The 13808-nt window shown below is 54.4% G+C and overlaps 1 protein-coding gene across 4 annotated transcripts; it reads right to left on the bottom strand.

Moving 5' to 3' along the window:
- Positions 1-1879: 1879 nt before the first annotated feature.
- On the bottom strand, positions 1880-13778 carry SYNGR4 (synaptogyrin 4). 4 transcript variants are annotated; one of them, XM_033223881.1, is made up of 5 exons: positions 13672-13778; positions 12312-12511; positions 4753-4990; positions 2506-2645; positions 1880-2172 (listed from the first exon to the last, which is right to left on the bottom strand). In XM_033223881.1, exons 2-5 carry the CDS (start codon positions 12402-12404, stop codon positions 1939-1941), a joined length of 705 nt encoding a protein of 234 aa, XP_033079772.1. In that variant the 5' UTR covers positions 12405-12511; positions 13672-13778; the 3' UTR covers positions 1880-1938. The 4 variants fall into 4 exon arrangements, with proteins under 4 accessions (XP_033079772.1, XP_033079771.1, XP_033079770.1 ...); XM_033223880.1 differs by having other exon boundaries at positions 13650-13752; XM_033223879.1 differs by lacking the exon at positions 13672-13778 and adding an exon at positions 13534-13642.
- Between the last annotated feature and the right edge of the window lie 30 nt (positions 13779-13808).

Here is a 13808-nt window from a genome sequence, read left to right as displayed (position 1 = left end):
ACTAATTTTTGTATTTTTAGTAGAGACGGGGTTTCACCATGTTGGTCAGGCTGGTCTTGAACTTCTGGCCTCCTCAAGTCATCCGCCCACCTTGGCCTTTCAAAGTGCTGGGATTATAGGCATGAGCCACCACATCCAGCCTCGTTTTACTTTTCTCAATGTGGCCACTAGACTATTTTAAACTCTCCTTGGGTGTCACATCAGATTTTTTTTTTTTTTTTTTTTTTGAGACGGAGTCTCCCTCTGTCGCCCAGGCTGGAGCACAGTGGCAGGATCTCAGCTCACTGCAAGCTCCGCCTCCTGGGTTCACGCCATTCTCCTGCCTCAGCCTCCCGAGTAGCTGGGACTACAGGCGCCCGCCACCACACCCGGCTAGTTTTTTGTATTTTTTAGTAGAGATGGGATTTCACTGTGTTAGCCAGGATGGTCTCGATCTCCTGACCTAGTGATCCGCCCGTCTCAGCCTCCCAAAGTGCTGGGATTACAGGCTTGAGCCACCGCGCCCGGCCTGTCACATCAGATTTCAAGTGGACAGCACTGTTCTAGAAACCCCAGGCTGGCCAAGTGATGGCTCATGCCTATAATCCCAGCACTTTGGGATGCCAAGGCAGGAGGACTGCTTGAGCCCAGGAGTTCAAGACCAGCCCAGGCAACAGTGAGATCCCATCTCTTCAAAAAATTGAAAAATTAGCTGGGAGTGGTGGCACACACCTGTAGTCCCAGCTACTTTGGGGCTTGAGGCAGGAGAATTGCTTGATGCCAGGAGGTCAAGGCTGTAGAGAGCTATGATTGTACCACTGCACTCCAGTCTGGGCTGCAAAGCAAGGTGCCATCTCAGAAAAAAAAAGAAAAGAAAAGAAACTCCAGGCCCCGTTACCGAATGTGTGCTGATTGGAGGCTGCCCCTCCTGGACGTGGCCCTGTCCCCACTACTCCCTTAATAGGCACTTCACCCACTGGGTTTTCCTGCCTGGCTCCTACAGGTCGGAATGTTTGTGGCCTGTGCCTGAGTCCCCAGCTTACCACTGGGGTTCTCCTGGAATAAAAACCCCTCCTCCCCGAAGATATTCTTTGAAATATTTGAAGACAAGGGTCTCCCTTGAATCTTGTTTGCGGACTCAGCACCTCGTTCCTTCACCGACTCCTCACACGCCATGGTTTTTAGTCTTTGGTGGGGAGTGAAAGGGCTTGGGCTTGAGTGACAGGGCTGGGTCGCCTTGTTGGCCCTTCCTTTTGGTATTCTCTCCACAGGTAGAAGCATTTTCTCTCTCTGAACTTTTGCTTCCTCAACTGTAAGAGGAGGCTCCTTGTGCCTCCCTCCCCTGGCCAATGTGGGGACTCAAGGAGTAATGACTTGACAGGACTTAGTGTGCAACAGGCCTGAAAAAAGTGCTTCCTGGCCAGGCGCGGTGGCTCACGCCTGTAATCTCAGCACTTTGGGAAGCCAAGGTGGGTGGATCACAAGGTCAGAAGTTTGACACCAGACTGACCAACATGGTAAAACCCCGTCTCTACTGAAAATACAAAAATTAGCCAGGCTTGGTGGTGCGCACCTGTAATGCCAGCTACTAGGGAGGCTGAGGCAGGAGAATTGCTTGAACCTGGAAGGCAGAGGTTGCAGTGAGCTGAGATTGCGCCACTGCACTCCAGCCTGGGTGACACAGTGAGACACTGTCTCAAAAAAAAAAAAAAAAAAAGTGCTTCCCTCCTCTCATCACTTCCAATCCATCACTGTCAAGGTGGTGCCCCAATGATGACTCCAGGGGATGCTATGGAAATGTGACCCAGTGCAGAGACCCCAATGGTGACCTTGTGGGATTCTTACCCACCCTCGCCACTCAAGGGACAAGAGTGGAACAGACATGATAAGGACTGAGGGCTGTTTTTAGAAACCCTTCTGGAGGGAGGATTCTCTCTTTATTGATGTGGATAAGGATATTTAGTTGTCAGGCATCATAGCGAGGCGGGGGGCCTTTGGAGCGGTCAGACAGGGGGACAAGGCAGAGCTGGCATAACTCAGGCTGTTGGGGCCAGTGGTGGGCATGTTCATAGGGCTGGTGGTGGAGGGCAAGGGGAGGGTGGTCAGCACCATGCCGCCCTCATCCAGGGAGCGCTTGTAAGGGACTGGAGCATCATTTCGGAGGTCCTGGAATGCCAGGTAGGCCTGGAATATCTGTGGGCAGAAAATGGCGTCTGAAGGCTGGCTTGGGCTGGGCAGGTCAGGAGAGGGACTGGGCTGGGGACTGGCCTGGGAAGGAGACAAACGGTACCGGTGTTCGGACTGCTCACTGTCCAGGAGCCCTGGGCCAAAGCACAGGCCCTGATGCTGGGCTGTGGCTGCTCAGAGGAAGCGGCACCTGGAAGGGACCAGTGGAGTCCTGGGGGAGCCCCCTCGTCCCTGACTCCCAGGGGAGCTAAGTGAGAGCAGGAATGTTCTAGCCCTTTCAACCCCACCCTGCAGAGGATGCCCCTCCTAGGGAGGGGCGGTGGAGGGGCTTGTCCTCACCCAGACAAGGATGGAGAAGAAGGTGAAGGCGATGGCCGCCTGGGCACTGCTGCTCCCCAGGAGGAACTCTTTGGGCGGCGAATGCTGCCACTGGTTGGCCAGGAAGGAGAAACCCACGAACCAGACAACCGCCCAGAGAGCTGTGGTGTCACAGGGAGAGAAGAGGGGGCAGGAGGAAAGCTCGCTCAGGCAGGGCTGCTGAGGCATGGGAAGGATGGGGCTGTCAGTCTTGCTGCACGACCTTCCACGTGTTATTGAAAAATACTTTTTTTTTTCTCAGCTTCTATGTTGACACATCTCCCAGGAGTCATTCCCCAATCCCTCCTTGCCTTCCCTAAGGTGAGCTGCTGGAGCAGAGTTGCGCTGTCTCATACAGGAGCTGCCAGCCACATGCAGCTGTTTAAATTTCTATTCATTAACACAGGATCTTAGGCCGGGCGAGGTGGCTCACGCCTGTAATCCCAGCACTTTGGGAAGCTGAGGCAAGTGGATCACTTGAGGCCAAGTGTTCGAGACCAGACCAGGCAACATGGTGAAACCCCGTCTCTACTGAAAAAAAGAAAAATTAGCCAGGCATGGTGGCGGGTGCCTGTAGTCCCAGCTACTCAGGAGGCTGAAGCAGGAGAATTGCTTGAATCTGTGAGACGGAGGTTACAGTGAACTGAGATTGTGCCATTGTACTCCAGCCTGGGCGACAGAGTGCAACTCTGTCTCAAAAAAAAAAAAAAAAGGTTGGGTGCAGTGGCTCAAGCCTGTAATCCCAGCACTTTGGGAGGCCGAAGCGGGCGGATCACGAGGTCAGGAGATCGAGACCACCCCGTCTCTACTAAAAAATACAAAAATCTAGCCGGGCTAGGTGGCCGGCGCCTGTAGTCCCAGCTACTCGGGAGGCTGAGGCAGGAGAATGGCATAAACCCGGGAGGCGGAGCTTGCAGTGAGCTGAGATCCGGCCACTGCACTCCAGCCCGGGTGACAGAGCGAGACTCCGTCTCCAAAAAAAAAAAAAAGTTTCTCAGCTGCACTGGCCACATTTCTTTTTGTTGTTGTTGTTGAGACAGAGTCTGGCTCTGTTGCCCAGGCTGGGGTGCCATGGTGCAATCTCAGCTCACTGCAAGCTCTGCCTCCCGGATTCAAGCGATTCTCCTGGTTCAGCCTTCCGAGTAGCTGGGATTACAGGCACTCACCTCCCTGCCCAGTTAATTTTTGTGTTTTCAGTAGAGATGGGGTTTTGCCTGTTGGCCGGGCTGGTCTCGAACTCCTGGCCTCAAGTGATCCGCCTGCCTCGGCCTCCCAAAGTGCCGGGATTCCGGGAGTGAGCCACCTCGCCCCGCCAGCGGCTGCATTTCAAAGTGCTTAGTAGCCACGGGCGGGAAGTGGCTCCTGCATGAGAAAGTGCGGGGACAGAACATTCCCACCCTCACAGGGAGTTCTCCTGCATAGCACTAGATAGAACGACCTTCCAGGGCTCCCTTGGCCCTAAGTCACTGGGAGTGGCCCAGTGGCGAGGAGGAGCGGCAGGGTGGGGAGGAGTTGAGATCAAATAGACTGAGAGGAAGGAGGTCAGGCCCCAAAGAAGAAGGACACACATTTTGTGCTAGATGTGTGCCAGGCTCCATCGGGAGTGTTTGGCAGTGGTTAGGAGGCAAGACTTTGGCTCATGCCTGTAATCCCAGCACTTTGGGAGGCAGAGGCGGGCAGATCACGAGGTCAGGAGATCGAGACCATCCTGGCTAACATGGTGAAACCCCGTCTCTATTAAAATACAAAAAAAAATTAGCTGGGCATGGTGGCATGCGCCTGTAGTCCCAGCTACTCGGGAGGCTGAGACAGAAGAATCGCTTGAACCCGGGAGGCGGAGGTTGCAGTGAGCCGAAACTGTGCCAGTGCACTCCAGCCTGGCGACAGAGTGACACTCCATCCCCTCAAAAAAATAATAAAAAAAGATTTTCTGTGAATGAGGGAAGCAAAGAAAACATAGGGCAGAAAGGAGGCCGCTGTAATTTGCCTGGGGGTCAGAAGAGGTGACCCTTACCCAGAGTCTGAAGGGTAATAATAATTCCCCAGGAGGAGACAGCAGGTGTCAGGAGCAGTGAGAAGCTCTGGGCCACTTGTGGTCAGATGCCTCCTGCTGGGAGGACCGTCAGGGTGGAGGCCGGCTGAAGGGTTGTGCCCGGGAGGCCCTGGGGAGCCAGGAGGGCTGTGAGCAGGAGGAGGGGCAGCTGTGGGTGGGGGGTCCTGGGGGCTTACCAGCCAGGATGAGGTCCAGAAGCTGGAAAGCTGTCTTGAAGCGGGTGTCAGCAATGTGGGTCTCCTGGGTGTCCAGGACGAGGAAGGCCAGGCAGCTGAGGAAGGCCAGGAAGCCGGCTCCCACGGCAAAGCTGCAGGCCACGTTGTTGCTGTTGAGAATGCAATGGAGCTGCGGAGACTCCATCTTGTTCTGGTAGCCATCAGTCAGCAGGGAGGAGAAGATAATCAGGGAGAAGACCTGTGGATTCCCAGGGGCCAGAGAGGAGCTTAGTCTTTCCCTGAAGTTCCTCCTCCTTCCTCCCTGGTGCTGTTGATCTTTCTGTATACCCAGTCACTGGTCCGTCTGGGCCCCTTCCTCCTTGTCATTGTCATAGTGTCACAGCCCTCAGCTTCCTGCCCCTTGTCCCCTCTGCTGCATCCTGGCTCAGGCCTCGTCCGCTCTCCTTGGCCCTTGCCCCAGCCTCCTCCAGCCTCCCCACCTCCAGTCTCCCCCACCTCAGCCCATCCCCACCACAGCCCCAGAGGAATCTTTCCACACTCTGCCCCTCCCTGCTCACAGTCCCTCATGGCTCCCCAGTGCCTCAGGACTGAGTCCCAGCCCTGAAGCCTGGCCTTGGAGGCCCTGCAGAATCTCCGCCCCCCTCACTCTTCCAGTTTCATCTCTCCCCACTCACCCCTGCCTCCTCCACACTCTCCTTCTGCCACCAAACCCAGGTACCCATATAAAATGCTTGGCCCGGTGCCCGGGACATGGGAAGAGCTGAATCAGTGTTGGCAGTCGTGATTATTCTCTCTGCCTCTCAGCTCTTCCCTCTGGGGTGGTTCTGAGGACTAAATGAGAGGAGGCACTTAGAGCCTTTCCCTCTGCAACTTCTGTCTCCTCCCTCCTGGCCTCACTAATTCCTATTCATTTCTTAGGTTCAATTTGCAAAATAGTCCAAGCATACAGAAAAATACGAAGAGAAACATAAACGCCCAGTGTCGACTGGCCAAACTAACACATATTAACATTTTGCCTTGTTTTTTGGCTTCGGGATTTTGTTTTAGACAAAGAACGACACTGATCCGGTAACCCTGTCCCTCTCGTCTGTGCATGGTGCACAGTCCGCATCCATGCCTGTCTTCTATGTGTATTTGCTAAATAAACCACAGAAACACTCTACAAACCCTCACCCAGGTCATCCTTACAGCCACCCTAGGACGTGGGCACGACTCACAGCCATGTGTTTCAGATCATGGAACTGAGGCACAGAGAGGATAAGGAATTGGCTGAACCCAATTAGCTGGCTGGGCGAGATGGCTCATGCCTGTAATTCAAGCACTTTGGGAGGCTGAGGTGGGAGGACTGTGTCAGGCCAGGAGTTCGAGACCAGCCTGGGCATCAGAGTGAGACCCAGTCTCTACAAAAACATTAAAAACAAAAATTGCTGGGGGTGGTGGTGCATACCTGTAGTCCCAGCTACTTGGGAGGCTGAGGCAGGAGGATCACTTGAGTCCAGGAGGCTGAGGCTGCAGTGAGCCATGATCATGCCACTGCACTCCAGCCGAGGTGAGAGAGCAAGACTTTGTCTCAAAACAAACAAACAAACAAAAGGCCAAGCACGGTGGCTCACGTCTGTAATCCCAACACTTGGGAGGCCAAGGTGGGAGGAATCGCTTGAGCTCAGGAGACCAGCCCAGGCAACAGAGTGAGACCTAGTATCTACAAAAAATTAAAAAAAAAAAAAAATTAGCTCAGTGTGGTGGTGTGCACCTGAAGTCCCAGGTACTTGCGGGGCTGAGGTAGGAGGATCACCTGAGACCCAGAAGTCAAGGCTGCAGTGAGCTCTGATAGTGCCACTGCACTCCAGGCTGTGAGACACAGTGAGACCCTGTCACAAAAAAAAAAAAAAAAGTCAGCTGGTCAGTGTCAGTGTCTGAGCCTGGATTTGAACTGAAGCAACCTGTCTCCTGAGTCTGCCCTTGACCGCCTGCTCTCCTACCTCACGCTGGACCACGCGCCTTGAGTGGGGGGGCTCCTGTCAACGAAATTCAGTGAAAATTTGAATCCCCAGTGATTTGTCCCAGATGGTCACAATGCAGCAGGGCAGGTCTGTGCCAGACAAAGATGAGCTGGTGTGTAGATGGGGTGGTAGGGAGGAGGCTGGGGCCTGGGGTCAGGAAGAGAGTCAAGGCGGAAGCCAGAATGAGGGCTGGATTTAAGGTGAGTTCTGAGCTGGACCTTAAAGAACAAGGAGTTTCTTGGGAAGACAAGAGGAGGAAGGGCATTCCTGGCAGGGCGGACGGCACGTGGAAAAGCCAGATGCTGCAGAGCGGGCAGCTTCAGAGATAAGAGAGAAACTCACTGGAGGGTTTTGGTGTGAGATGAGGCTGGAAAAGTGGGTGGGAGGCAGCCTCTAAGAGGCCTGGAACAACAGGGCCAGGAGCCAGACTTGGGGAGCCATGGAAAGCATTCAATGTTATGAACAGGAGGCTTGTTATGTGCAGGGGACAGCCAAGGTCAGCCTTGGGGTTAGAGAAGCCCTCTGCGGTCACGTGGCTGATGGATTGGCGGTGGGCAAGACGAGAGGCCAACACACCTGAGAGGAGGCGGGGAGGCCCAGGCGAGAAACGCTGAGGCCAGAGCCCTGGGGAATTCAGTAATATTTAGCGTGTAAAATAGGACTTGGTGATTGATTGGAAGTGGCAGTGTTAGCGATAGGGGTTGGGGTTGGGGGTGGGTAGGCCAAGGGAAACAGACTGTTGAAAATCTTCCCTTTGGTCTGGTGTGGTGGCTCGTGCCTATAATCCCAGTGCTTTGGGAAGTTAAGATGGAAGGATCGCTTGAACCCACGAGGTTGGGAGTGCAGTGAGCTGTGATTGCACCACTGCACTCCAGCCTGGGCAACAGAGTGAGACCCTGTCTCAACAGAGAAGAAAAAGAAAATCTCCCCTTCGTTAGAATTGGAACTCTTCCTGGACAGGCTCCACATAGGACTCTCTCTTTTTTCTTTTTTTGAGACAGTGTCTCACTGTGTCTTGCAGGCCGGAGTGCAGTGGCATGATCACGGCTCACTGCAGCCTCGACCTCCTGGGCTCAAGCGATCCTGCCACCTCAGCCTCCTGAGTAGCTGGGACTACAAGTGCGAAATACCATGCCTCACTCATATTTAATTTTTTGTAGAGACGGTATCACTATGTTGCACAAGCAGGTCTCAAACTCCTGGCCTCAAGCAATCCTCCTGCCTTGGCCTTTCAAAGTGTTGGGATTACAGGCGTGAGCCACCTTGCCGGGCCCCTCCTCTCTATCCCCAGCATCCAGCACTAGACTGGACTTCAGCAAATGTATGTTGAAAGAGTGAATGACTTTGGTTTTGTCTTGACTCTTGCCCTGCCCTTCAGAGTGGAGATGGAGGAGGCAAAGAACTGACCCCTAAACTCCTCAGCTTCCGTCCATCCTCCCTTCTCCTTTGCCTTAATTGCCTTCTGTGAACAACAACAACAACAACAGCAACGCCCTGACTCCCTGTTTTTGCCTAGCCCTTCGGCAATAACCAAGGGTGTTCACATCCATCATCTCACTTGATCCGCACAGCAACCCTTGGAGGGAGGCGGCTGTAAGATGATTCTGCCTATTTTGGAGCAGAAGAACTGACTATGGAGAGGGAGTGTCTGGCCCTGTTGGTCTGAGGCAGAGCCAGGTCCAGTACGGGAAAGCACATCGATCATTTTTGAGACCATATTCATTTTACCTGTGCTACCTCCCTGGAACCTCACACCGGCCCCACGTGGTGGAGGTTATTAATTCATTTCTGTTTCACAGGTGATAAATCGAAGCCATTTTGGTGGAGTGGAAAGAGCCAGACATGTCTGACTGTGCCAGCTGTATGGCCTGGGGCCAATCACTCATCTCTTGGAGCCTCAGTTTCCTGGTCTGTTTCTATGCTATGAAAAGGAGGAATGCGGGGGTCGGGGCTTGGCTCTAGCAGGTGCTCAGGAAAATGGTCATTCTTGTGATTTGCCCAGAGAGGGGAGGCGTCCTCTCAAGGTCAGTAAGCGGTGGAAGGGGGATTGGAATCCAGCCCTCCTGACATCTAGGTGGGTGGGCTGTCTGTCCACTGACCCCCAAAACCCTGGGCTGTGACATGAGCCCAGGGCACTGGAGATTGGAGGAGCAGGGGCTCATCTGGGCTGGAGGGACCCTATCCCTCTGAAGCCTCAGTCCAAACTCCTTCCATGCCCTCCCTGGCCTGTCCCTAGGGAGGGAGCAAAGATTCATCCGTTAAGGCACCAGCTGGCAGGCGGCAGTGAGGACAAGAGTACCAGCTGCCCAGAGACTCCCTACTGAGGAGCCAGACCAGGGGGAAGAAGGAGAGGGCGGGGGGGTGGGGGGGGGTGGATGGAGGCGGCAGGCAAAGTCCGTGACCAGAACGTCTGGCACGGTTGGCGGCTCTTCCTCCCCTTTCCCTGCATCAGTCCACACCAGCTGGGCTTCCGTCTCCCTTGCCACCCGCCCTGCCTTCTGAGGCTTTCCAGACAGGTGGGTGGATCCAAGTTGCACTTGCTCATTAGCTGGGTGATGTCCTTGGGCAAGCCACTCGGCCTCTGTAAGCCTCAGTTTCCCCTTGGGTTAAACAGGGATCGTAAGCCTGTGTCATAGGGTTGTGGTGAGGAGTAGAGAAGTTAACACCAGCAAAAAATTGGGTGTGGAATGTGGTTTTCAAGATTCCCCTCTTTCCCTGGGGAAGGACAATGGACACAAATCTCGATCATCCTAGGCCCTCTCCTCACTCATGAGTAATGGTTTGTTTTGATAATAATCACTGTTTAAGGCTGGGTGTGGTGGCTCACGCCTGTAATCCCAACACTTTGGAAGGCCGAGGAGGGTGGATCATTTGAGGTCAGGAGTTCAAGACCAGTCTGGCCAACATGGTGAAACCCCATCTCTACTAAGAATACAAAAATTAGCCAAGCGTGGTGGTGCATGCTGGGAATCCTAGCTACTCGGAAGGCACGAGAATTGCTTGAGCCTGGGAGGCGGAGGTTGCAGTGAGCTGAGACTGCACCACTGCACTCCAGCCTGGGTGACAGAGCAAGCCTCTGTCTCAAAAAAAAAAAAAAAAAAAAAAAAAAATCACTAAGGAAAGATCACTACTTGCCTGTCCCATGCTAATCAGTTTATAGGCATTAATTTGTTTCATTTTCACAATGGTCTTTCCTAGGGGTAGAGCATTAGGATCCTCTTTTTACAGACGAGAGTATGGAGATGTTCAGAGAAATCAAATAGCTTGCTCAGGGTCACACGGACACAGAGTGACCGCGCAAGCCATCAAACAAAAGGGGCACTTTTGAGAAAGAAAGATGCTGCTGCTGGTCATGAGGCCAGGCCTGGCCCAGGTAAACTGGGCAGTATGTCACTTTGCATGGACAGCACGTGGCTGAGCCAGGATTCCAGGCCTGTTTGTTCCTTCTCCAACCTCAGGCTCTAGAAGGGGCAGAGAGGAGATACTCTGGATTAGGACTTAGGGGAGACCCTGGGTTTGAGCTGGGGAACCCCACCTACTCCCAAGACCGCAATCAAGTCTCATCATCTCCCTGGGCCTTAGTTTCCAATTCTGTTAAAGCAGAGTGGTGGAAGTAGCACAGGTTAAAGGTCAGAGCCACAGCTGTCACCCTTCATGTACTGAGATCCAGAGATGAGCAGTGATTGGTTCAAGGTCACACAGCAAAGTCTGGGCTGAATGAGGATTTGACTCCAGGTGTCCAGATTCTTCAGGAATGTGGGGATGATGAAATGAACGGTGCCACGGTGCCTGGCACATAGTGACCACCCAACATCTGGCACTTTAGGTCTGCACTCCTTATTCTCTTCCTAGATTCCCCAGCCCTTGTTCCTCTCCTCCTCCTCCCTCAACTGGGAGGTGGAAAATAAATGGGCTCTGGCATCTCACAGATCTGAGTTTGAATCCTGCCCCTGCCTCTTACTGAGTGACCTTAGCCAATACTGTCTAACAGAACTTTCTGGCATGATGAAAACGTCCCATATCTGCACTTTTTTTTTTTTTTTGAAATGGAATCTCACGCTGTTGCCCAGGCTGGAGTGCAGTGGCACGATCTCCACTCACTGCAAGCTCCGCCTCCCAGGTCAATGCCATTCTCCTGCCTCAGTCTCCCGAGTAGCTGGGACTATAGGCACCCGCCACCATGCCCGGCTAATTTTTTTGTATTTTTAGTAGAGACGGGGTTTCACCGTGTTAGCCAGGATGGTCTTGATATCCTGACCTCGTTGATCTGCCCACCTCAGCCTCCCAAAGTGCTAGGATTACAGGTGTGAGCCACTGCCTGTCTTTTTTTTTAAGACAAGGTCTCACTCTGTCACTGACGCTGGAGTGCAACCTCCGCCACATGGGCTCAAGCCATCCTCGAGCCTCAGCCTCCTAAGTAACTGGGACTACAGGCTCACGCCACCATGCCTGGATTTTTGTATTTTTAGTAGAGACAGGTTTTCGCCATGTTGGCCAGGCTGGTCTCAAATTCCTGACCTCAAGTGATCTGCCCACCTCGGCCTCCCAAAGTGCTAGTTTCACAGGCATGAACCACTACACCCAGCCTGTACTGTCTAATTTGAGAGTCCCCAGCCACATGTGGCTGTTGAGCACCTAAAATGTGGCCACTATGACTAAAGAATGAACTCTTTTAATTAGCGTAACGTGAGGTAACCTCATGTGGTTGTGGCTACCCCATTGGACATCCCAGATTTAAAAAATTTACTTAGGCTGGGTGCGGTGGCTGACACCTGTAATCCCAGCACTTTGGGAGGCTGAGATGGGTGGATGACTTGATGTCAGGAGTTTGAGAGCAGCCTGGCCAACGTGGCGAAACTAAAATTACAAAAATTAGCCAGGCGCAGTGGTGCACACCTGTAATCCCGGCTACTAGGGAGGCTGAGGCGGGAGAATCGCTTGAACCCAGGAGGTGGAAGTTGCAGTGAGCAGAGATCGTGCCACTGCACTCCAGCCTGGGTGACAAAGCAAAACTCCTTCCTCCCCTCCCCTCCCCTCCCCTCCCCTCCCCTCCCCTCCCCCTCCCTCCCTCTCTCTCTCTCTTTCTTTCTTCTTTCTTTCGAGATGGAGTCTAGCTCTGTTGCCCAGGCTGGAGTGCAGTGGTACGATCTCCGCTCACTGCAACCTCCACCACCCGGGTTCTAGTGATCCTGCCTCAGCCTCCTCAGTAGCTAGGATTACAGGTGTGTGCCACTACGCCTGGCTAATTAAGACTGTTTCGAAGAAAAAAACATTTACTTAACTTTTCTGAGCCCGTTTTCTTATCTCGGAGATGGGACTTGCAGCATCTACTCTGAGGGCTGTTCCTTACTATGAGAGTCTGTAAGTGCCTCAATAGCACGGGACCCATAGTGGGGTGCTCAGGAAAAGGTGGTGTCAGCATTTGCTCCCTGTTGCCTTGTCTCCCCGTCTGACCCCTTCCTTGCCCGCCCCCCTCCCATCTCCCGCACTGTCTGGGAGTTGAGAGCTCCTGGCTCCTGTCACCCAGGGGCATAGTCGGGCCATGGAGGGCCTCACCCCCTCGAAGACCCGCGTGATGGTCTTGGGCCTTCTCAGAAACTGCACGGCTTCGCTGCTGGCCAGGTCCTGGAGGCTTTCGGGGATGTGCATGGCAGCAGTTCTCCTTTGGGGCCACTGGGAGGGGAGAGTCAGGGTGCTGGGCGCTGCCTGCTGGGCACTGCCGTCCGGGGGCTTCAGGCCAGCCCTGGGCTTGGCTGCTGTGGGATGACACAGATGGGGGGTGCCAGTCAGGGAAACTGGGTGGACGGGCTGTTGGAGACCCCAGGATTGGGGGACATGGGGTGGGGATGGGGGGGTCCCTGGAAGGGAGTTGTGTGGGGTGAGGGGACTGCTGAGGCTCTTAGGAGTCAGGGTGTGGGGTGAATGGGTTGTCAGGGGCCCCAGAAGTGGGGACATAGGATGGGGGTGCAGGTGGGTCCCAGGAATGGGGTTGTGTGGTGAGGGGCTTCTGTGGGCCCCAGGAGTGGGGGCACAGGATGGGGTGCTGGGGGTCCCAGGAATGGGGTTGTGTGGGGTGAGAGGGCTGCTGGGGGTCCCTGAAGTGGGGGACATAGGATGCGGGTGCTGGGGGTCCCAGGAATGGGGTTGTGTGGGGAGGGCTGCCAGGGGTCGCAGAGGTGGAGGTGCAGGGTGAGAGAGCCGCTGAGAGTCCCCTAGGTTGAGGTGTGGGTTAAGGGGGTCTACGGAGGATTCCCGAGAGGTGAGGGCCTGTAGGTGAGGGGGATTCTGGGGGTCCCAGGAGTGGGGGGACCTAAGTGAAGAGGCTGCTTCAGGTTCCAGAAGTCAGGAATGTAGGCTGAGGGGGTTGTGGGGTGAGGGCTGTCAGGGGTCCCAGAGGTGGAGTGCAGGGGAGGACTGGGATATTTGGGGACCACGTCTTGTGACCCAGGAGCAGAAGGACTGGGTCCTTCTGTGAGAGGACACAGGTGGGATTTTCTGGGGACTAGGGGGTGCGGCCATTGAGATCAGAGCCTCTGGGAGGTCTGAACCCAAAGAATCCCTTTCAGGTTTGGGGGTGACAGCACCCTTCGTGGAGAACCCAGGTATCTCAGGGCATATTTCAGGCTGTCTTTGTCATTTGGGGCTATTTTCCCAGAATAAGGGCCTCCCTTTCGAATTCAGCTCCATTTTCATGAAAGTGCACTTCCTCAAGCTGGGAGTCGGGACCTCGGATTTGTGGGGAACCTCAGAATGAGGCCACGCCCCGCCACTGGGCTACCTTCTTAGAATCGCGGTCTCCCCTTTATGGACCCGGAATGGCAGTGCTGGGGTTTGGGGGTGACGCCGCCTAAGAAGGGGCCGCCCCGTCTCTGGAGGGCCAATCTGCGCGCCCACCTCTCCTTATCCCTGGCGCCACCTTCGCCTTCTTTTGGTTCCGCTTTTTCCCGCCTTTTCGCTCCTCCACAGCTGATTGGCTGCGCTCAAGTCCCGCCCCCTCCCGCTTTCCGCCTACTCAGGAGCTGACACGAGGCGGGGCGTGGCCTCGGCGGACGT

This window comes from Trachypithecus francoisi, unplaced genomic scaffold, assembly GCF_009764315.1.
Source record: "Trachypithecus francoisi isolate TF-2019V2 unplaced genomic scaffold, Tfra_2.0 Lachesis_group12, whole genome shotgun sequence".
Lineage (NCBI taxonomy): Eukaryota > Metazoa > Chordata > Mammalia > Primates > Cercopithecidae > Trachypithecus > Trachypithecus francoisi.
Note: the sequence above shows the minus strand (reverse complement) of the source record. Positions and strands in the feature narration are given on the sequence as shown.

Coding starts and splice junctions, on each gene's coding strand:
- SYNGR4 (XM_033223881.1), bottom strand. CDS start 12,404: ATGCACATCCCCGAAAGCCTCCAGGACCTGGCCAGCAGCGAAGCCGTG. Junction 4,991..12,311: donor TCACGCGGGTCTTCGAGGGG/GTGAGGCCCTCC, acceptor GGGAATCCACAG/GTCTTCTCCCTGATTATCTT. Junction 2,646..4,752: donor TCTGGACCTCATCCTGGCTG/GTAAGCCCCCAG, acceptor GTGACACCACAG/CTCTCTGGGCGGTTGTCTGG.